The sequence below is a fragment of the Babylonia areolata genome, chromosome 2 (assembly GCF_041734735.1).
Source record: "Babylonia areolata isolate BAREFJ2019XMU chromosome 2, ASM4173473v1, whole genome shotgun sequence".
In the NCBI taxonomy this organism is placed as follows: domain Eukaryota; kingdom Metazoa; phylum Mollusca; class Gastropoda; order Neogastropoda; family Buccinidae; genus Babylonia; species Babylonia areolata.
The window spans coordinates 45,854,547-45,878,475 of record NC_134877.1 but is presented as its reverse complement, the minus strand read 5'-3'; the positions used below and the strand labels follow the sequence as shown (position 1 = coordinate 45,878,475).

The 23,929-nt window shown below is 40.7% G+C and overlaps 1 protein-coding gene across 1 annotated transcript; it reads left to right on the top strand.

Annotated features, from left to right (window-relative positions):
- The first annotated feature begins 1,615 nt into the window (after positions 1-1,615).
- On the top strand, positions 1,616-22,115 carry LOC143279465 (prostatic acid phosphatase-like). The gene is made up of 11 exons (XM_076583511.1): positions 1,616-1,777; positions 7,396-7,491; positions 9,752-9,838; positions 11,887-12,039; positions 14,266-14,361; positions 14,991-15,080; positions 15,493-15,631; positions 17,087-17,175; positions 18,075-18,246; positions 18,786-18,917; positions 20,998-22,115. Exons 1-11 carry the CDS (start codon positions 1,691-1,693, stop codon positions 21,108-21,110), a joined length of 1,254 nt encoding a protein of 417 aa, XP_076439626.1. The 5' UTR covers positions 1,616-1,690; the 3' UTR covers positions 21,111-22,115.
- The last annotated feature ends 1,814 nt before the right edge of the window (positions 22,116-23,929 follow it).

Here is a 23,929-nt window from a genome sequence, read left to right as displayed (position 1 = left end):
GGCTGGGTAGGTCAACAGACTGTTGGTGTCATGAGTTTCAAGCAGGTGTCAGTGTCAGTGCGGACTGATCCACATGCACTACCGTCACCACATCTGCTTTAAAACAGTACGCTATCACTCTCTCTCCCTCTCTTAAAATAAATAAATAAAATTAAAAAAGGAAAAAAAAAGAAAAAAAGAATTAAGCACACACTGTCTGACATTCGCTTAAACTGACCAAATGCAACTAGTCACGCTTTGACAGCATACCGTCGGTTCAAGTCTGTATAAAACATTTAAAACCATTCTTTAAAGGAATGAAATGATTTAACAAAATAAACAAATAAGTATATTACATATTAAAATATAATCAAATGAAAGGTACACAGAAACCGCGGAATCATGGATGGTTGAAATAAAAACAGACTGTTGGTTATCACCCTTAGTATCTGAAATCGGTTTGACTGAATGTGCGCGATGTTCTGTCTGCCTCCTTCTGTCTGACGTCTCTCTTTATGATCCCTCTAAGTTAGCGCCGGCACCCACTGAGGCACTACATGATGTGTGTGTGTGTGTGTGTGTGTGTGTGTGCGTGCGTGTGTGTGAGAAACGAATTCAATAATGCTCAGTGTTCAAGTTGGACCGTGGAATTTCTCAGTGTACAATGGTGTACGTCTCAATGAGAGACAGAGACAGAGACTTGCGCATGAGCATTTAACTTTTACTCGAAATCGCGAGCGATGCAAAGACATGGGCAAAAGCAGCAAACATGTGCTGTCCTCCATTTCTTCATTTGATAGCTTCCATTGCGGCTACAACTGATCAGCCGGCCAGTAAAACTCTGTACGATGAAGTATCATCTTATGCACAAAAACAAAACAAAAAACAACAATGAACTGGAAAAAAACTTGAAGCCTGCTGTTTCGCACGTTCTTTCTAACGAACTTACGACGATAACTTATAACTTCTATTTATAAGTTCGTGGTTCCGGATGCCTCAGTCCCCGGGGCGATCAGTTTCAGTTTCTAGTAGGCGTCACTGCGTTCGGACAAATCCATATTCCCAACGACAGCATTTCTCAGTGCTAGGCAGATGCCTGACCCGCAGCAGCAAAACCCAACGCGCTCAGTCAGGCCTTGAGTTCAAGTGTTTAAATATTAAATTGTGTACTAACAATGTGGATTTACTCCAGATCTTGCCAGAGGACAATACTCCGTTGCCATGGGTTCTTTTTCAGTGCTGCACACGGGACATCCGTCGGTTTATCGTCAAATCCAAATGACTAGACGTTTAGTTTGATTTTCCATTCAAGCTTGGGAGAAAGGGCGAGAGCGGGATTCGAACCCGCACTCTCACTGACTCATATATTGGCCACTTCTTGCCACCTTCCTCCATGCACTGTCTCTCTCGATCGCCACTGAGCCTTTGTTGCTCGCACTTTCGGAGAGCCAATCAACGTTGAGAGCACAGATAATGTGTCGCGCCCATAGACACTAATATCTCATGGTCTCATCGTGTTTGTGATAGCGCCCAATTTAATAGCATGGATATCCCCAGCGGTCTTGCCATTGTTCAGTACATGGCACGCGCGGCTCGATGCGACAGGGACGACAACTCCCGTTGCAGAGTTGGAGAACAAGAAAAACACTGGTGACGGCACAGGCTTTGCATCTGGCTTTGCACGGATAAGCTTAAGGAAATTAAAAAAAAAATGATTGTCATAATCAGTCAGTTTCTTTTGGTTTTCATTTATTCTGTTGCTTCGAGTGCTCCAGACACTTTGCGTCTTGTCAATGTGGTAAGTTGATCTGTTTGTCCACAAACTCCACTAAGTTGATCTGGTTGTCCACGAACTCCACTAAGTTGATCTGGTTGTCCACAAACTCCACCGGAGGAAGAAGCAATTTTTAATTGTTAAAGACGTTCGAAATAATGCCGAAACATACTAATTTCTCGAATTTTAGTGTCTATGGCCAAAACAAGTCTTCATCATCATCATCATCATCCAGTTGACGGCCACAATCGCCATGTCAATTACTCTGCCAGACTAGAGGGTTGCGTGGAGATAGAGAATAAGAGGTGCTGTCGTATAGGAAAGATAAAGAACTAGACAGATGAGGGGTAAAGTTAACACTACACATACTCTGTGTGGGTTTTATCAGCAGACTACTACTTTTCGCTCTTCTCCCACTCAGGGGCCAGCTGATCCCAGTCCCCCACAAGGGAGGGCTGGGCCCAAAAATAAATTAAAAAATCAAAATGTTATAAAGAGTGGGGATATTTGGGAGGGGGATGCCAAATCCTACGTACTCAATCTAACTACTTCTTTTGCGGTTTTCAGTTTTCTTGGGGAACCCTTGTCTTGACGACCCACAGTGCACAGTATTTACTCAGGATCTCTCTGTGAGGGTCTGGGTTCAATTCCCACTCTCACCCTCTCTCCCGAGTTTCACTGGGCAAATCTGATTGTCTAGTCACTCTAGAGTGGATGTAAAGATTCAAACGAATGTTATATGTTATATATTTCATGCCAGCTTTGCAGTATATATACAAGTGCTGTGAATTTAGGACGCTAACATAGGGCTTTACCGTCATTTGATTGAGACAATTACCCGTGTTGGGTTATGCTGCTGAAAAAATGCCTAGCAGATGAGGTGTAGTGAATATGGATTTGTTCAAACGCAGTGACGCCTCCTTGAGAAACACAAACTGGACTCCACTTACACACCAGCTGTGGATACATGTACTATCACGATCATGTAATCATCCTACACAGATAGACTGTACAAGTTTGAAGAGGTGAGTTGAAGGGGACAGCAGTCGCTGGTCAAAGGCTACCAGTTCCCATGTAGCAATTATCTGGCCATTGTGTTATTCATAACAAATCTAGACTGGGGTTTAACCACTGGCTCTTGCTAGTGCTCTCGAGGTGAAGCTGCTGGGTTGTTTTCACAAGATTGCTGGTGCTTAGCTTTGTGGAAATTAAAATGTCTTTTGATTGTGGCTATCTTTAGTTTAGACTTGATTGTGTGTGTGTATGTGTGTGTGTAGGAAGTGTGTTTTTTTAATTTACACTCATTAACAGTGTTCACAACATCTAAACTAAAGGTGATCCTTTCTGTAGAACCTTGTAAACAAGGGATAGTACTCTCCTTCTTCTGTTGATTGTTCTTTCTCTTCTTTTCTGTCACTTCTTCTGTCACTTCTTCAGTTCTTGAGTTATCTTTTTTTCAACCCTCATGACTTGATCTTGATGGTTCTGACATTGAGAGTGTGAAATAGAATTTACAACAAAGCCAAGTGGTTATTTTTTCATGATCTCATTCATTGTTAGGCATAAGCTGCATTGGATTCTTGCATCAAAACACAGAAGCTGGTTTACACTAAATACAGGAAATGATTATTGACAGGCTGTAATTCAAACTTGGCTCTGAGTTATCTCAACCCTCCATGCTGGCTAGTTCAATAGCTGTATGAAAAAAATCTAGATCATTGTCACACTGCTGTTTTATTTTATAAATGTATGGAACATAAAAGTACTTTAGCACTGCTAATAAATAGTGAAGAAACTAGAAAGTTTGAGGAAATTGAAGTTAAACAGTATTCTGTGTGTCTTGTTTGACATTGTTGGACTGATGTGATTTAATGTGTATGTATCTTATCTTTCACACACCAAAAAAGGCAAAAGCATTACATTTCTTTCAATAGATTAAGTGGCTTGAACAATAGCAGACCAAGTGAAAATGCATGCATTTAATAAAGATGTTATATCCCATTCATAATCATATTTGTAAGAGTAATTGAGGCTTTTATTATTTTTGAAAATAAAAACAGTACAAAACTGCAATATATATAAGTTATAACACAATAGTGGAAAGAAAGTGGACACAAACAACCGATTCATCCTCAGGAAATAAATGCAGTCACAAAACAAAGTTATAGGGAAGAGGTTTGTCAGGAAGTTGGAGGATAATAGTTTCACAATCATGGAGGGCAAAAAACACTCAAAGTATAGGGACTGATCTATACTACACTGCAGATGCTATTTAAAAAAAAAAAAAGTAAACCTTTCAGAGGCAGTAACTGGTGTCATTTGAATTTTTGCCTAGTTACATATCTGATGAACTGAAGGTTTGTTGCTTGTGTTTTAAAGAGATACTTTTCTGTTACTGTTAGCAATAATGATGAACTGTTCCCCCCTTTTTTTTTCTCAAGGCCTGACTAAGTGCATTGGGTTATGTTACGCTGCTGGTCAGGCATCTGCTTGGCAGATGTGGTGTAGTGTATATGGATTTGACCGAACGCAGTGATGCCTCATTGAGCTACTGATAAGGATACTGATACTGATACTGATACTGTTCCCTCACTACAAGTGATCCAGAGACACCAATTACAATTTAACTTTTTAAGGGTGCTCTCAGTCACACAAGAGAGCATTCACAAGTCACTGACCTTCCAAAGCTGCACTTGAAAGATGAAAAAAGAATAGGAAAAACCCCAATAGGATGAAATATACCAGTTAATATTGTAAAGAAAGAAAATATAACAGTAACTACTGGAATGCCTCGTAAATGATTAACTTTGCACCTTTGATCCAAAGAGAATGCAAAGGAGGTCACCAGTGTGTGTATAGCTTGAGTGGGGTCAGTTCAGCTGTGTCGCAATGACCACTGACACAGGGTAAGACTAGTATAGTGTAACATTTATTGGATCTTGGAAGAGATGCTGTCCACCACTGACTGACCAGTTTAATATAGATCTATTAACAATGTGGTTGCTGAGGAAATCAAGGGCAGGTTACAGCTAAACAACTCTCTGTATATATATATATGGATGGATGGATGAATAGATAGATGTATGGATGTATAATGTAGTATGTTGGAATGTATATATATACATGTAGGTATGTATATATACATATATGTGTCATTGTATGTATCTATGAACATACATGTGTGTGTGTGTGTGTGTGTGTGTAGGTACATATATATAGTATGTATATGTATCATGTATGTATATACTTATCATGTGTATATATATACACATATGCATACACACATGTATACATACATATGCGTATATATATATATATATATATATATATATATATATATATATATATATATATGTGTGTGTGTGTGTGTGTGTGTGTGTGTGTGTGTGTGTGTGTGTACATCTCTATCACAGTATCAGTCTTTCCATCTGTCTGTCTACTTACCTGTATTATATGTCTACCAGTCTATCTGATCAGCACCAAAATGGCCCTTTGCAGTTTACTAGGCTATTGTAAGCAATCTTGATTGATTTTAAATAACCCATCTGTCTATCTGTGTGTGTGTGTGTGTGTGTGGGGGTGGGGGGGGGGGTATGTCTGTGTCTGTGAGTGACAGTGTAAGTGTGTGGGTGTGACATCCTGTGGTGACTAATGACACTGACAGAACTGTAGAAGCAATAGACCTATGCTCAGTCACATGCTTCGCACATGACCTTGTGTTTACTGGCTTTATGCATTGTCCGACTTAAGAATGGATAGATCTGTCCATGCTGATGATTTTGTAGATGACAGCTGCTGTTGAAAATGAAGTAGTAGTGTGCACACTGCTGAAATGAAATACTCTTCCTAGTTCTTCCAGAGACTTTATAATTTTAGTGGATGATATCAGATCTCAGCTTCCTTATTTTTCTTCTTGCTTTTTAAAATTAAAAAAAAAAATCATTTATTAATTATTTTTTTTATTGTCATTGAAAAAAAAAAAAATCATTTGATAGTCTTTGGTTCTCTTGGTATTGGGCTATGTCTGTTTTAGTCTCTTGTCTCTCTTTGTTTTTTTGTTTTTTTGTTGGGATCTGTGTCTTTGTGTATATGTATCTGTTACTGTGTTGTCATTGTTTTTTTTTGCTGCCCCAACATCTGCGCCGTTTCAGTGGCATTACTCCCACGCCGCTCATTTAGATTCCCCCATACACGGCCACACCCGGGTTCGTCCGTCGCAGTTCCAGCGTCGGCAGTCCACAGGGAACCATCGATGTTAGGTCGCCAGGAGGCCACACACCAGAGGAGACCCTGCACTGCTGCTGAGTCACTTCGGTGGTGTTCAGTGGTGCCTGTTCTGTTTTAACGTACTTAGAACACCACCTACTAAGCCCCCTACTAACGACAATAATGGCTTAGTCGCGGAGCCAGACTGAGTGAGCGTCTCTCCTAGAGTGGAGACCGCCACCACATCCCTCAAACAAACTGTGTTGTCATTGTTTTTTGTTGTTTTTTGTTGTTTTTTGCAGTTTCTCCCCCACACTATGTTGGTTTATTTATTTATTACTACCATTTCAAATTTCAGGTATTGAAATGATAACTACGCTTGTATCGTCTGTAATCAGGTCATGATGGCATGATGAATTTTGAAACTTATCTTTGGGTTTGATTAAAACAGTGAAGTGGTTAAAATTTGTCCTCAGGTTTTGCATTTGCAAATGAAATATGAGATCGCATTGTATTGTGATTTGTATTACTTTTTGTCACAACAGATTATTCTTTTGTACAATTTGGGCTTCTGTCCCCAGAGAGAGCATGACTCACCACAGTTCAGTATCACCTATATATATATTTTTTTTCTATTTCTCGTATGTAAGCTTTAGTGCTTTTACTATCAGATTTACAGTTGAATTTTTTTAATCAGAATTTTGCTAGGGACAACCCTTTTGTTGCCATGGGCTCTTTTCTGTTATGTGCACAAAGTGCTTGCTGCACACAGGGCCTCGATTTTATCATCTCATCCAAATAATCAAATGTTATATATTATGTACTGTTTCATGTGAGGTGCTTAGAGTCCATCTATGCATAGTTTGCACCACATAAGTACAATATATTATTATTACTAATACAATACAGTACAATACAAATACAATACAATACATGTATGACTGTTGTGTCTGACTTTGACAATCAGAACAGCAAAAGAAGCAACTGTTGTCCAGACAATCTGAGCTAGAATTTGTTTATAGTGGAGAGTGTCTTGCCTAAATTACATCCCCACTCTCTCAGCCAAGAGGGCTTTAGGACACTGGATAGTGAGCGTTTGGATGGTTCCCAAAGGCCAACTAGCCCCCAAGGCTGCAGTACTAAGAGCCCGTGCAATCTTGCTTCCTGGTTTGAGAGTCTTAGTCCTTCACAAAAGACTAAACTGGAGATGAATTCCCATTGCGGTGGAGAAACAATTGTTCATACAGCTGTCAGTTTGTTGTTGGTCAAGCTGTAAGCGGATGTCAATATTTATGTATGATATAAGCCAAGCGTTGAGGCTTAATACCATACCATACCATACCATACCATACCATACAATACAATACAATACAATACAATACAATACAATACAATACAATACAATACAATGTGTCTGTTGTGTTGTCTTTGTCCAGCTGTATCGCCATGGAGATCGCAGTCCTGTGAATGTTTACCCCAAGGACCCATATGGCGAGAAGATCTGGCCGCAGGGCCTAGGATGGCTGACAGAGGTATGTGAATGCAGAGAGTGTGTGCTTTACACACACACACACACACACACATTTACACATACATGCATATATTCATTTGTGCAAATATGTGTGATTACCTGTACTCATTGTCACAGGAAGTCTCATTTCACAATCCACAGTTTTTGGGGGTTATTTGGATTTGTTTTTTTTTAACAGAATTTCTCTATTGGTCATTATAAAATGGGAGGTGTTGCATCTATGAATCTCATTTACATTTTTGTCATCTATTTCACATCACTGTGAGCACAATTTAGATTGGTTACACATACACACACATTCATGTACACATGCACAGACACACACACACACACACACACACACACACACACATGCGCGCGCGCACGCACAGGCACAGACGCGCGCGCACACGCACACACACACACGCACACACATGCTCAACTGAATTATTGTACTATATAAGAATAAAACAACAAAAAGAGCGCCATCCTGGAGATTATGAGCGTTGATCAGTCATCATTTTTGTTTAACCGCACACCAGCTAACTAACTTGACTGATCTACAGATCTCCTGTGTTTGACGATAGTTTTAAAGGACACGTGCATTTTCGTCTCCTGTGTTATGCTCAATGATAGATTTAAATGATACATGTTGCATTATCATCTCCTGTGTTATGTTCAATGATAGTTTTAAAAGATTCTAGCATTATCAATGCTGTTATGTTCACTGTGTTATGTTCAATGATAGTTAGATACTAGCATTATCATCTCCTGTGTTATGTACAATAATAGTTATAAAGGATACATGCATTATCATCGCCTGTGTTATGTACAATGATAGTTATAAAGGATACATGCATTATCATCGCCTGTGTTATGTACAATGATAGTTATAAAGGATACATGCATTATCATCTCCTGTGTTATGTACAATGATAGTTATAAAGGATACAGGCATTATCATCTCCTGTGTTATGTACAATGATAGTTATAAAGGATACAGGCATTATCATCTCCTGTGTTATGTTCAAAGAAAGTTTTGAATACACACACATTACCATCTCCTTTGTCATATTCAGTGATGATTTTAAAATATACATGCATTATCATCTCCTGTGTTATTATCAGTGATAGTTTTAAAAGTTTCGCACATTATCTCTGTGGTTGCTCTCAACTTTTCTTATCCTTGCTTATCAAGGAGGAAGGTGGTAGAATGGATAAGATGATTACCGATCTGCCAGTACAGTGCCCATGAAGGTGTGGGTTCAAATCCTGCTCTCACCCTTTCTCCCAAGCTTGACTCATGAATCAAATTGAGCGTCTAGTCAATGTTATGAGACAATAAACGGAGGTCCCACATGCAGCTAGCACTTGGCGCACTGAAAAAGAACCCAGGGCAATATAAGTGTTGTCCTCTGGCAAAATTTTATAGAAGAAATCCTGGTCCACTCTGAGAGGTACACAAATATACTTGCATGCTCTTAACCCTTTGAGCCCTGACCACCGCTTTACCGGTGGTGGGGAGGGGTGGCATAATACCTGGCCACTGGTTGAGCGGTGTGTAAACACTTGTCGTGTTTTGCTATTGTTTGACTTATATTGAAGAGCCAATCAGAAAAACCATAATATTCTGATGTCAGCGAACGTAGTACCAACATTGCCGCGCCTTTTCACTGTGTTTTGTGCATGTGCTTTGGATAAAAAAGATTGATTTCTACCATGAAGCATGCAGAGTCTCAACCTGACACGCCTCCTTTGATCAACTGATTCTGTATGCTCAGATTCATTTTTAGCATTACTATCTGTAGCAAAATCATCTGATTCGAATTCCACCTCACTATCAGAGTAATCATTGTCATACTCTACTTCCGATAAATCATCAAGCATATCAGTTACTTGCTGCGTTGTGTACAGTTGTTTTCTCGCACGTTTTGTCCCTGATTTCTGCCCTGACGGGCCAGGTTGAGACTCTGCACGCTTCAAGTGTTTATGCACCGCTCAACCGGTGGCTGGGCATTAGGTCATTTTTCTCTGCCACCGGTAAAGCGGTGGTCAGGGTTCAAAGGGTTTAATACCAATTATTTGCAAATTTTGGCTCAGGAGCTGAGGCAGAAGGGTTAAAATTGCTCAGGAACTCAGGGCTCAAAGGGTTAAGGTCTAAGTGCGTTGGGTTATGCTGCTGGTCAGGCATCAGCCCAGCATATGTGGTTAATCATATATGGATTTGTCCAAACGCAGTGTTGCCTCCTTGAAAAACTGAAACTAAAACTCCTCTTCTGCAGGTTGGCATGCGGCAGCAGTATGCCCTGGGGCAGTTCTTGAGGTCGGAATATGGCGACTTCCTCAACTCCACTTATAAAAACACAGAGGTAAGGGTGATTGGAAATAATTTTGACTGGAGGATCCCAGCGCATGTGCATACTCTACCAAGTGTTTATCATTTAAGTTGATGGAAAGGGCGGGAGTTATTCAGAATGATATGGAATTCAGCATGGGTATGAACAACAAATCTGTACATTTTGATAAAAACTAACAAACAACAAAAGCTAATCACAGTCTTATCAATGAAACCAGATCCACAAATCCTGCTTATGGTGGTTTTTTTTTTTTTTTTAGATACTTTTTTTTTCTTTCTCCAGCTGTCCAAGGTTTATAAAAAGCAAAATCATACAAGTTCTATTATTGTATAACATTGTTTTTTGTAAAGCATCACAAATAGAAAAAACAAAACAAACTGCATTTAAGATAACACCAACAAAAAAAGATCTCCAGAAATGTTGTGTTGGTTTCTTGTGAGAGAGTGAACAAAGTGTTCAGATACAAATGAGCACAATGCACATGTGTGAGAATGTGAGAGAGAGCGAGACTGTGAGAATGTGAAAGAGAGCGAAGAGAGCGAGACTGAGAGAGGAGGCAGTCAAGCCAGGACATTGAAAGAGAAAGGAATATAAAGAGCAACTCAACTGACATCTGTGTGTGTTTTATTTGTCCGAGTGCGATGACATTGGCAAACTCCACTCAGCCACGCTGATGCCACACACCAACATTACCTTCTTGTAGGCGGCTCCCTTTCCTCTGAACTCTCCACAGTCGTTCCTACTCCTCAGTCAGGGCCATACGCATCTCTAGGTTGAATGTTTTGTACATCTGATGAAGATAGGCTCTATAGCCAAGAGTTCAGAGCGTTGGACTTCAAACTTGAGGGTCCCGAGATTGATCCTGGTATCTGCATCTGTTGGATTGATGGTGGGAATTTTTCTAGTCTCCCAGATCTGACATATGTGCAGACCTGCTAGTGCATGAACCCCGTTTGCTGGGTTGAAGAAACACAAACACCCAGCATGCCCACCCCTGAAAATGCAGTATGGCTGCAAACATGGTGGGGATTAAAAAAATGGTCATGCATCTGAAAGCCCTTTAAAAAAGAAAAAAAAGAAAAAGAAAATGGAGTTGCATACCCACAAACACCAGAAATGATTCCACAGGCAACAATCAGTGTTAGGTTACCAATAGGCCACACAGCGGAGGAGACCCTGCATTGCTGCTGAATAACTTTGGTGGTGTTCAGTACTACTTGTTGAGATTTGACATACTTTGGACTCCACTGCTAAGCCCCCTATTGACAACAATAATCACTTAGTTTAAGAGTCAGACTGAGTGAGCATCCCCTCCATGATATCAAAGTTTTAATTGATCTCTGGGTTGTGAACTTACTGTAAAATGGAGCACTACAGTTTTTGTGCGGCAGTTACATGCAAATAGGTTTGTGGGTTTGGTCATGTTTTTTTGTTTTTTTTCTGTTCTTTTCTTGTTGTTTGAAGTGATACTGTGACAAAATCGTGCACACTGCAAGATACAAGATACAGGAATGCTTCTTTATCTCTAAAAGAGAACTTTGTTGACTTGAGTGCTGATGAAAAGTCAACATATAAAACAGCATGAACGTGACCATTAGAAACTTTGATCATTTTCTCACATTTCAGTAAGAACACTGATTTATTATAGCTGTGTGCCTAACACTATAAGCTCATGTAATGCAGTTGATGCTTGGTGGTATAGATTGTATGCATTCCAAATTAAAGATGAAAAATAGAGATGATAATAATAATGAATAAAAACATCAAACTAAAAAAAATCAAATAAATAAATAAAGGAGGGTAAACAGCTTCTTCTTCTTATTTTCTCCCTCAACTCTGTGAAGGGTCATTGGGGTGCCGCACATGAGTTCAAACTATTCACCAGATACCCATCCAGGTCTGTCGATTGTCGCTAAGTACATGCTGCACTTGGGGCCTCAGGTGTCCAATCTGAATGACCTGCACCCAGACCACCACTCAAGTGTGGCAAACTCAAAGACAGGGTGTCTAGAGTAAACATGTCACACACATAAAATGATAGAACAGGACTGTGTGGGCAGATCGTGGTGGAGTCATCCGACAAGAACCGATGCCTGATGTCTTCTTACTGCAACCTGGCTGGCCTGTACCCTCCAGTGGACTCTCAGCGATGGAATGAAAAGCTGCTGTGGCAACCCATCCCGGTGCACACCAGGCCAATCACTGAAGACAATGTGAGCACAACTTTTTTGTGTGTGTGTGTGTGTGATGCATTGTCTGTTTGCAGTTGTGTTCCTTGTGAATGGAGAGAGACACCACTCTTTACTATTTGTTAATCATTTTTTCTCCTGGCCTCATTGTTTATCCGTTTCAGGTATAAAAAGATCCATTGATGCAACCGTTTCTGTATTGTCTGTACATTCTTGTATCAGGATTAAAAGGTTATGCCAGTGTTGAATGAAAAGCTAATTTGTGTTCGCAGATTTCTTCTGTCGTTGCTGCAGTGTGCACTTGTCAAATGATGGGTATAAGGACAAGCCGGGTGCTTCCGGTTTTTTTTTTTCAGGAAGTGTCTGGTTTTGTTCCTATGTACCCTTTATTTACATGTGTGCTAGCTGAATTAGTGGCATCAGCAGCATTGACTTGTCACGGCTGCTCAGCCGAGCACAAAATCCGGCTCTTTAGTTGGCCGAGCAGCGTCTAGCGTCTTAGGTCAAAAATTTTTTAATGCCAGACTTTCCCACCGCACTCTGCACTGACCGGCACATTCGCCGCGGTATTTCTGGCCCCGCGCGCCAAACTGGGACACTGCCTTCTTTGTTTCACTCGGCCCCGCGGCCCCCGCCCCACTTTTCCCACCTTTTCACAGCATCCACACATTTCCTGCAGCGATTACAGAAAGTTGAATTATTGCTATTGCTGGTTGTATTATTGGAGTGCAGTTTGATTAGATTTACACAATTTCATTATTTTATCAACATCATCGTTTCATTTTTTTTTTTACCTTAAAATTCTTCGTCTTTCTCGTGGAATGAAGGGCACGGCAGTGCCATAAGCCGACAGACACTCACCCCGCTCTCCATCCCCCTGCTGCTCACTCTCACCATGCTACAGTGTGTTCATTTAAACGTTTGTTGTGCTGCCAAGAAAAATCGCACAACTCAAAAGGTAAGCTAATCTGCATGCAGGCATGCTATATGTTCTGTGTGTATTTACGATGTTATTGTGCTAAACGCCTGTTTTCTTAGAGAGGGATTTAAACTTAACGATTTTTGCGATCATGTTTCTGCTTATCCTTCTCTTCTCTTTCTTCATTTATGTTTCAGCCGTTGCCGCAACAACCGCTATGTAAGAAAACATATTGTGTTTGGAGTCAATGGAAAGCTTATTTTGTGTTCTTTTTAGAAAACCACTTCTTTAGTCGTTATTTCCGATCCATCCGAGGAGATGATGCGCGAAAGAAACAAAGCAGATTTACCGCCGAACAAGCGTACAGCGAGTGCCGCTGGCGCGGCCTGTTTGTCAGCCGCGTTTATTTATATCCATGCCCTACTTCCTGGGTTCACGAACTTTCGCAGGGCCAACTAAAGTGCCAGCACTGAACACCCGTGTTGTAGTTTTGTACCTTGTGAATGCAGAGTTACCACTCTTTACTATTTGTTTGCAGTTGTTTGTGAAAAAAAAAATTGTTTGGATGTTTGCAGCCCTTATCTTGGAACTGTGGCCAAGTGGTAATGTGCCCGACTGGGAAACATGTGTCCCCAGGTTTGAGCCCCATATGTGGATTGGGATTTTAACCCCCAACCCTCTACAGCATCTGCTGGACCTTGAGTGGTGGTCTGGGTGCACATCGTTCAGCTTGGACAACTGAGGCCTCAATTGCAGCATGTAGCCAACAGAATCACTGCAGCAGAGCAATGCAGACAGTCCATGAAAAGCAGGGCCAGCAAGTCCCCGACAGCCGCCACCATCCCCTGTCCACACTGCGTCAGAACCTTCCGGGCGCGAATTGGCCTGACCAGTCATCTGCGCACTCACAGAACCCAACCCACCCACCCCCAGGATGACTAGATGGTCCTCATCGATCCCAACGGACGAACCACACACTTAGCGGAAATAAAAGAACCCACAGCAACGAAAGGGTTGTCCCTAGCAAAATTCTTTGGAACAGTAGTAAAATAAATACACTTGCATACAGAAAGGAAGAAAGAAAGAAAACACAGGTGGCACTGCACTATTTCCACATGCTCTCCACCTGTGGAGAGCAGCCCAGATTCCACATGAAGAAATCTGTTGACAATACAACTTAATGCAGTGCAACACAGCACTACAAGACACAACACAACACAGCACAGCGCAGCACAACACGACGCAGTATAACACAACATAATAGACTGGAATGAAGCTTTGCCTGCTGTGAGTGGTTTCACATATATTTAAGGTTCATTGTGTTGTTTCAGAAACTGGCCATGGAAAAAGCGTGTGTGCGGTACGATGAGCTGTACGCCCAAGAACTACGTGGGCCCAAGGTTCAGCAAGAAGAGAAGACTAACGCTGTGAGTTGGAAAACTTCTGATAGAGAAATTCTTAAACAATATTTTGGTTCGCTTTTTTTAACCTAAAATAACTTTCACTTTTATATATATATCTTTCTTCTTTTTTTTCTTCTTAGATTCTGAGTAATTTTGGAAAATAATTAACTTCTTAAAAGTTTTGATCTTTCATTCGTAATGAAGCAGTACCTTCTGTCAATTATCTTGGAAGAACTAGAGCACAATCATAGGTGCTATGCTGTTTTAACGAATGCTGTATGTTGAAATACCATGCTCTGTATGTTTCCATCAGCACAGCAAAAAAAGTCGTCTGCTCGGTAAGAAGAATTCACTCCCGTATCTTCCCATGTGTTTGATGGTGGTGAAGTGTGCGTGGATCCAACTCAGTCCAAGGGAAGCAACCAGGTGCTAGGGATAAATCAGTACTTTGGGGTGGAGAGAAGGTAAACAGTTTAGAACAACGGTTCTGATTCATTAACGACATGTACAATGCAAAATGTAAAACATGCTAAGTGAAAACACAGTAATCAATGTACAGCACTTTGTTATATTATCTCGCTGCCTTTTGTACACTGACAGGTGATGTGAATGAGAAAGAAAACTAACGAGGAAAGTGGAATGTATGTACGCAGGCCTTCTATCAGCTGCTGGACAAAGTGACCGGCGTGAAACGAGAGAACATCTCCGTCATGTGGGCAGTGGCTGACACTCTCATTGTGGAGGTAATGATGATGATGATGATGATAATGATGATGATGATAAGAATAATGATATGATATAAATGAAATATGAAAATAACAATGATGATGATAATTATTATAATGAGAATGATAATAGTGGTGATGATGATGATAATAATGATAATAATGTAATAATAATGTTTGAATCAACACACACACATACACACACACATGCACACACACACACACACAATTTACACACGCAATCACACACACAGACACACACACAAACACATTTACACACACAATCACATACACACACTCACACACACACGCACACACACACACACTCACACGCACATACGCACACAATCACACACACACACACACACACACACACACACACAATGCTCAGCTCAAAAGGATGAGACCCGGGCACCTTTGATGTTGACAGAAAGCCCACAACTTGACCCTGCCAAACTGGACGAGGGAAGCGTGGAAAAACGGCACAGTCTTCTCCAAACTGATGGAGCTGAAGGACTGGTCCTTTGCCTTGCTGTTCAATGGGACCTGGCTCAGTCGCCTCAAGGGAGGTAAAGACAGATGAAAAGAAAGCTGTGCGAGCTGGACGGACTGTGGAAAGGAGTGTGTGCATGTGCTTGCTTTTGTGTGTACGTGTGTGTGTGTGTGTGTGTGTGTGTGTGTGCACATTGGCATGCTTGTGTGAATGTATGCGCATGTGTGTCTATGTGCGTGCTAAGTTTGACCTGTTTTTTTTTTCTTTTCTTGTTTTCTTTTAGTCATCTGTCTTCTACTATCTTTCACTTTATCATATCTTATTTATTCACTTACCTGTTTATTTTCTTTGATTGTTTTGTTTCATTTTGTTTTAATGTTCCACACCCACTAGCGGTAGGCTTTCAGTCCTGGGTTTGTATAAAGACTGAATATAAAAATGAAATAAGATGGTAAGATAAAACGAAAATTAAGTAAATGCATTAAAAGGTATATAGAAGGCAAATGATTGGAATGAAAAACAAGAATGAAAATGGGCCACACTCACCGAGCCCGCATGCACCCTCACACACACACATGTGATAGCTAAGAAATTTATTGTAGTAGAGTTTTCGTGCAAAGTTTTTTGTTTTTTTGGTTTTGTTTTGATTATAATTCGATGTGTAATGCTGAAACACAACAGCAGCAACAACAACAACATTAAAAGATGTAGTGTCAGAATTCAGGTATTGTATAATAGGCAGGTCTGATAACAATACATTGCAATCAGAACAATATAGTGTTTATATCATTACATCACACTATAAACACATAGGAACCTGTTTTGTATCTATTCCATGTCAGCGAAATATTATTTTATAGTTTACACATGGTTGTTTAATTCTGCATTGTGTAACTCGATTTTGAAACAAGTGTTTGACAGGCGCAGTGGTTAAAGTGTTGGACTTCAAGTATGAGGGTCCCCGGATTTGAATCTCGGTAACAGCGCCTGGTGGGTATCTTCCAGGTCAACATATTTTCAGACCTGATTGTGCCTGAATCCCCTTCATGTGTATACGCAGGCAGAAGATCAAATATGCATGTTAAAGATCCTGTAATCCTCGTCAGCGTTCGGTGGGTTATGGAAACAAGAACATACCCCTCATGCACACCCCCAAAAATGGAGTATAGTCTAAATGGTGGGGTAAAAATGGTCATAAACGTAAAAGCCCACTCGTGTACATACAGCTGAACGTGGGAGTTACAGCCAATGAATGAAGAAGAAGAAGAAGAAACAAGTGAAAAAGAGGGCGCTAGCCAGGGGGACAAAGGGGACGTTACCTACTTCTGGGAGGTTATCGGCCGTAGTTCTCTCATTTTCTCCGCATAGGCGGATAGTAGTTTGCACAGGACAGGAATGTCAGACCCCTGCCGGAGTCTGCACTAGTTGGGTCACGGTAAGTATGTTATTTAAACGTAATTTTAGATAGAAAATTTCCTTTTATGTGTGCTATAAAATGTGATTTATGTGTGCCATTACAATGTTGCGCCAGGTCCTCTTCTGAAGGAGATGATTGAGAACATGCAGAACGCAGCGTCAGACTCACGTGGGACACAGTACAAGATGCACATGTACTCTGCTGTAAGATGTGATTGTTATTTTCTGTCTGTTTTGTACAATTATAAGCATTTAGTGTTTTGGCGTTGTGATGTGTCAGGTTGTCACTATCATGTGAAGCATTTCGTGGTATGTTTGGCTTGTCAGTGTCATACTTAAAACATTTTGTGTGTTGTTTTGGTTGTTTTTTTTAGCTTGGTCCTTTTATGATTTGATTTTAAGAACTGTATTTAACTTGTCACTGTCATACTTAAACACCCTGTGATATTTTTGGTTTAGTACTTCCATACTTTGAATTTTAAGTACTGTATTTAACTTGTCTCTGTCTTATTCTTACTCAAACATCTTGTGACATTCAACTTGTCACTTTCATATTTCATCATTTTCAAATGACTTCCAGTAAGAAGAGGCTTTAGTGATAACCATTTGTAAAAAAATTAGTTAGAATGAAGATATAAAAAAAAAAAAAAATTCCCCCCCAAAAATCAGTTTAAATGTTTACTTCCTTATATTTTGAAACGTTGGATTCATGTTTAAAAAAAATATTTGATTGTACTTGTCTAGCATGACACAACAGTGTATTAGTTTACCATGACATGACTATATTTGTCTAATACAGTGTGACAATATATTTGCTTTATTTAAGCATACGTTGGTGTATTTTTCTAACATGATATGAGGATGTATTAGTCTAATATGACATGTCGGTGTATTTATCTAGAATGACAGATGGTGTATTTGTTCAACATGACACAATGATATATTTCCACAGCATGACGTGTGTTGTATTTGCTAACACACAACAGTTCATTTGCTCAGCATGACAGTATAGTATTTGTCTGGCACGACACATCAGTACATTTTCTCAGCGTGACAGTATATTATTTCTCTGTCATGACACAACAACACTGTACTTTGTTCAGCATGACACAACAGTGTCAGCTCTCCTGAGTGCCATGAGGGTGTTCAACCACCGCGCCCCGCCCTATGCCACCGCAGTGTTCGTAGAGCTCCACGCGGTCAATGGGGGGCACTGCGTCAAGATCCGCTTCCGCAACTCCACCCAGGTCCCTCCATACAGCCTGCAGCATCCTCGTGAGTGTGGTCCCTGCACTGCCCCCTGTGTGTCTGAGCTTGTTTGATGGTATATGTGTATGTGTGTGTTGATAGGTGTGTGTGTCTTTGTGTGTGTACACCAGGAAAAACAGTGGAAAAATGCGTTTCGATTGGTAAACAAATTACAGACAGACTTAGATCAGACACACACACACACACACACACACACACACACACTATGACGCACACACACACACACACACACACACATGTAAAAAGAGAATCTCTTTATTATTATTTCAGAGAAATTAAGAATGCTAAAGTCTGTGATACATATTGTTACAGTCAAAAACACCAAAAGATGGCATACAGTACATTCAAAAACTAAAACAAACAGCAAACAAAAACACCCACATCCACACACTCAACCTCACCCACACACAGACATACACAGGCACACACAGACACACACAGAAACACACACACACTGTGACACACACACACACATACAAAGCCTCAAGCATGATAAAAAAAAAACCCAAAAAAACAAAATTCCTGTGCCTGTGGACTGGTGGCAGAGTGCCAAGAGGAGTGCTGCCCACTGGACAGGTTTGTGGAAGTGACCAAGGATCGAGTGCCTTTGGACTGGGAGACGGAGTGCCACAACTCCCAGGAGAGGCCTGACCGATACTGGGAGCCCTTGATGTCTGGTGAGTGCCCCTCCCTCCCTCCCACTCTTGTCTGTCTGGCTACCCCTGAAAGCAGAGTATGGATGCCTACATGGCGAGGTTAAAAATGGTCATACAGGTAAAAGCCCACTCGTGTACATACTAGTGAACGTGGGAGTTGCAGTCCAAGAACAGAGAAGTAGAACTCTGTCTGGCTCCCCTGACTGTTCTTTTTTTGTTCTTTTTTTTTTTTTTTTTTTTTTTTTGCTGCCCCATCATCTGCACTGTTTCAGTGGCATTACTCCCATGCTGTCCATTCCGAATCCTCTGTACACAGCCACACACACCCGGGTTCGTCTGTCACAGTCTCAGTGCCGGCAGTCCGCAGGGATCCCCTGACTGTTCTCGTCAGTTGGGGGTCCAGGGAGGGGGTCTGGGGCGGGGGGGTCTGTGGGTGGTGTCCTCTTGACTGTTACCTTTTAAAACTTCTTCATGTCTATACAAGAGCCTGTGGTGAAGGGTTCCGTCCTCTTTGCTGGCTCCTCATAATATCTGGAACAACCTTCCTCATCATATCCGTGCATCTGATTCTGTCTCTGCCTTTTCGCTCTTCACTGAAAACTCCTCTTTTTAAAACCTGTCTATAAGCACTCTCAGCTTCCTTCTTCTCCCACACCATCCATGTCAGCTCACTTTAGATGCATGATACAAATGAGAGAAGGAGAGTTGGGGGAGGGGGTGGGAGGGAAGGGTTTTGAGAAAGAGTGGTCATGAATGATTTATGTATTTTGTAACTTTTTCTTTCATGTAAAGTGCCCTGAGCTCTTACAGAGAAAGGGCGCTATGTAAATGTACATTATTATTATCATAAATGAGAGCAGGCATTGCTGAGCACCATGGAAGTGACTCAGCAGCAGAAGTGCAGAGTCTCCTCAGGAGTGTGGCCTTCTGGCAGCCTAATGATATCAGTGGTTTTCTGTGGACTGCCAACTTTGGATTGCAACCATGGTCATAAATAGAATGGATTGAACCATCCTGAAGCTCACCACGTGACAGCTTGAAGCAGCCATGCCACACAATCAACAGCTTTTAACAGCACACAGACACACACACACACACACACACACACACACACACACACACACACACACACACACACACACACACACACACACACACACACACACACACACACACACATTTACTGCTCTGTCAGCATGCGCCTTCAGAAAGGACAGGCATGGCAACTGCATGGCGTCATCTGGGCAGCGATTGGTTTGGTCCAACCATTTATAGGTTCATGGATTGAGACAGAATAACCCAGACGTTGCCCTGTATGGGGGGCTGAGGGGAGTCGGGTGGTGCAGGGGGGGTGGGGGGGGGGGCTTGGAATGAGCGGCATGGGACTGATGCCCACTGATTCAATGCAGATGATGGGGCAGCAAACAAACAAACAAAAAAAACAACAACAAAAAGTGTCTGTCCTGCTGGGCTGTGGTCAGGGGGAACAGGAAGGACGGTATTTTACTGTGTTATGATGATGATGATCAGACAAAACAAAACAAAACAAAACAAAACAATATTTTATGTTCACCCCTTTGCTGCTGAAGCTGTGTGAAATGAGGTCAGTGTGACATGAATTTGAAACATTACTGGTGCACTTTGCGTCCAGACCACCACTCAGTGTTGCGTGGGTGGGGAAGAAATTCTGGTGAGTGTGGGATTGGATCCTACACCCTCAGATTGTCTTGTTTCCTTTGTGGGTGTGTCACCCACTAGGCCACCTCAGAGAGAGGAGGGTTTTGTTAAATGGGGTGGGGATTTATCATTGGTAATAAATGAGGTGCCAAAAAAAAGGAGAGTGAGAGAGAGAGAGGGGGACATGATGTTCTCACACAAAACACACACACACGCATATATATACATATCTATCTATATGTATGTTATGAACCAATTTGATGGTCATACACACACCCAAAGAAAAAGCAATCCTTATGTTCATAAGTAAAGATATGAGTGTGAATATGTGTATGTTTGTGCATTTGTGCATGTAATGTTATGTGTGGTTATGAGTGGTTGTATCTGATTTATCATGTGTGTGTGTGTGTGTGTGTGTGTGCAGGTACAGTGCTGGCACTGGTGACAATGGTGGGAATCCTGATCATCTTCTTTGCCATCCTGAGCATCAGCTACTTGCGTCAGCGACGCATCGTCAAGAACTTTGAGCTGATATGATAGGCTTGACGCCTGTGGCTGCTTCTGCAGAGTAGTTGGAGATGCTCTGCTGTGTCATCTGCTGAAGCCATATCGCCATCGTCGTCTGCATACAGACCAAACCAGAACAACGAAACTGTAGCTTTGTTTCACAGTAACATTATTGTATTACTTTGCATTGCAGTGCATTACGTTACACTGCATTGCATTATATTTTATTCTGTTGCATTGCATCATATTGCATGGCTTTGCATTGCATTGTATTGTATTGTAGTACTTTATTTCACAAAAGATATTTTTGTATGTATTTCCAACTGCACCTCCTAAGGAGAGCATATCACCTCAGTGCAACACCACCCTTTTTTTTTTCTTTCTTTGTTTTTTGTTGTTGTTTTTTTGTCTGTAAGTGGGTTGTTGTTGTTTTTTGTTATCATGATGGATTTGTTTTGTTGTTGTTTGTTTCTTTCTTTTTTTCTTTTTTTTTTTTGTTTACAGAATTTTTGCCATGGACAACCCTATCATTGCAATGAGTTCCCTTTCAGGCACTACATGCACGCTGCATGTAGGACCCTCAGTCTCACCCAAAAAGACTAGCACCCAGACCACCACTCCAGGTCTAGTGGAGTCAGGTTGGGTGGGGAAGGGGCGGTGAAAATCCCAGTTTTTTTAATGGGATTCGAACCTGTGGACACCTGCTTCCTAGTTGGCCGCTTTACCACTTGGCCACCAGGTTTTCTGCAACAGCACTGAATAGATACTGTAGATTAGTGCTGTAAACTGGGCTGTGTGTTTTCCTGCAGGCACTTCTTTTCAATGCAGTGCTACATTGTAAAATGGCCTGCATAGGTCTTTTTTCCACTTAGTTATTTTTTCTTCTTCTTTTTTTTTTGTCTTTGAAATTACACTTAATATTATGAACCATATTCAGCTTAATAGTATAAACCATATTTAACTTTTTAGTATAAATTTTATTTTACTTCAACGTGGAAAGTATATTTTACTGTTTTATTTTACTTTATAGTAGAAACTGCATTTTATTTAATAGTAGAAACTGTATTTTTCTTGAAAATAGAAACTACATTTTACTCTATAGTAGAATCTATATTTTACTTTAGAGTAGAAACTACATTTTACTTTATAGTAGAATCTATAATTTACTTAATAGTAGAAACTATATTTTACTTGATAGTGAAAAACTATATTTTATTTGATAGTAGAAACTACACTTTACTTTATAGTAGAATCTGTATTTTACTAAATAGTAGAAACTATATTTTACTTAATAGTTAGAAACTATATTTTACTTAGTAGTAGAAACAACATTTTACTTCAAGTGCTAGGGAGGGCACAGACTTGCAGTCAGTGTTCTGTGTTACAGCCATGTCATCAGTAGTTATTGTGTTTAGTACTGCTTTTGTTTTAATGACTTCTTTTTCCAATATATTTGTTTTAATATCGCTTAGAATCTACTAGATGTTGCATCGTTTTAGTCTTGTCACATGGAAACTGATTTGGCTTGTATGCAGATGACAGAATTTGGCAGAAAATGACACAGTTGTTGCATCTTTTTTCTCTTTAAAAAAAAAAAAAAAAACTTAACAATTTTAGGTGCTATCTTTTAGCAGACTGTCGTTCGTTTCATTGATCACAGACTGTTGTTTGTTCCATTTATTATGAAAGTCTTTTTTTTAATTTTTATCTGAACCATTTACATAAAGCAGGGTGAAGGTGGATATAGTAACCACAGTGGTTTCGTCATTCTAGCAGAGAGCAGTGTTAAAAGTATCGGGAAATAATTCTTTCTAGTATCTTTCTTCTTTCTTTATCTGAACTGTTTACATCATTTAGGTGAAAATGTATATGGTAACCACAGTGGCTTTGTCATTCTAGCCGAGAGCAGTGTTACATGTTGCCAGCTTCAGCAGTGGTGGTGACATGCTTTCCACTTTTGTGAACTGACTTGGCCTGACCCCTTAACCGCTGAATCTTGGTGAAATGAGTGCACTCACTTCTCTTTGTGTACTTTCGGTTGGTGTGATTGGTTTTGCTGAACAGAAGTAATGCAGCCTCAAGAGGAAGGTGTCCAAATGGAAAATTGTGATGGACATCCTGACAAGTAAGCTCCGTTTTGTCACGGTGAGGTGACAGCCCTGCACTGATGAGCTCATTCATCAGCAGCAGTCATTGGGTTAATGGTGGATAAGAACCAGTTTTCAAATGTAACCTCATGGTGTGAGCAATACTTAGTTCTTTTCTCTCCCTTCCAAAGGATGGAGGTTTGGAGAAGGGTGTGGAGGGGTGGGTGGGTTGTAGGTGAGAGGGTGGTGGCACAGGAAAACTGACTTAGTTGCTCTTGCATCGTTGGGCGCATGATTGAGGCGGTCAAGGCGATCCATAGTCCATAGTTCTCAGCCAGTGTGCTGGTGTCACCCCATCGTCTGTCGACATGTCTAAGGTCTCTCTCCACATAGGAAAATGGTCCTGATCAAAGAACACAAAGATTGTGGAGAATCACCTGTTAAACGGAAGAAGACTGTCAAAACTCTACCCCTTAAACAAAAGTAACATTGGACGAAAGTCTGTCGTGTCAGTGAACTGTTTGCATTAAGCAGAACAGTAGTAGTGGGTGGTGCCAGTTTGTCAAGTCCTAAATTAATCAAAAGATCTGAAAAATCCTTCACTCCCAGTACAGGATTCTGTTTGGCATGTATCTATTCTTGTTCACCACCCCCTTTTCAGAGGACAATTGGAGACTTTAAAATTGAAACAGATTGTTCATTATCAATGTATGTTTAATTTTACTATAAAAATCTGTTTTTCATTATCAATGGATATTTAAT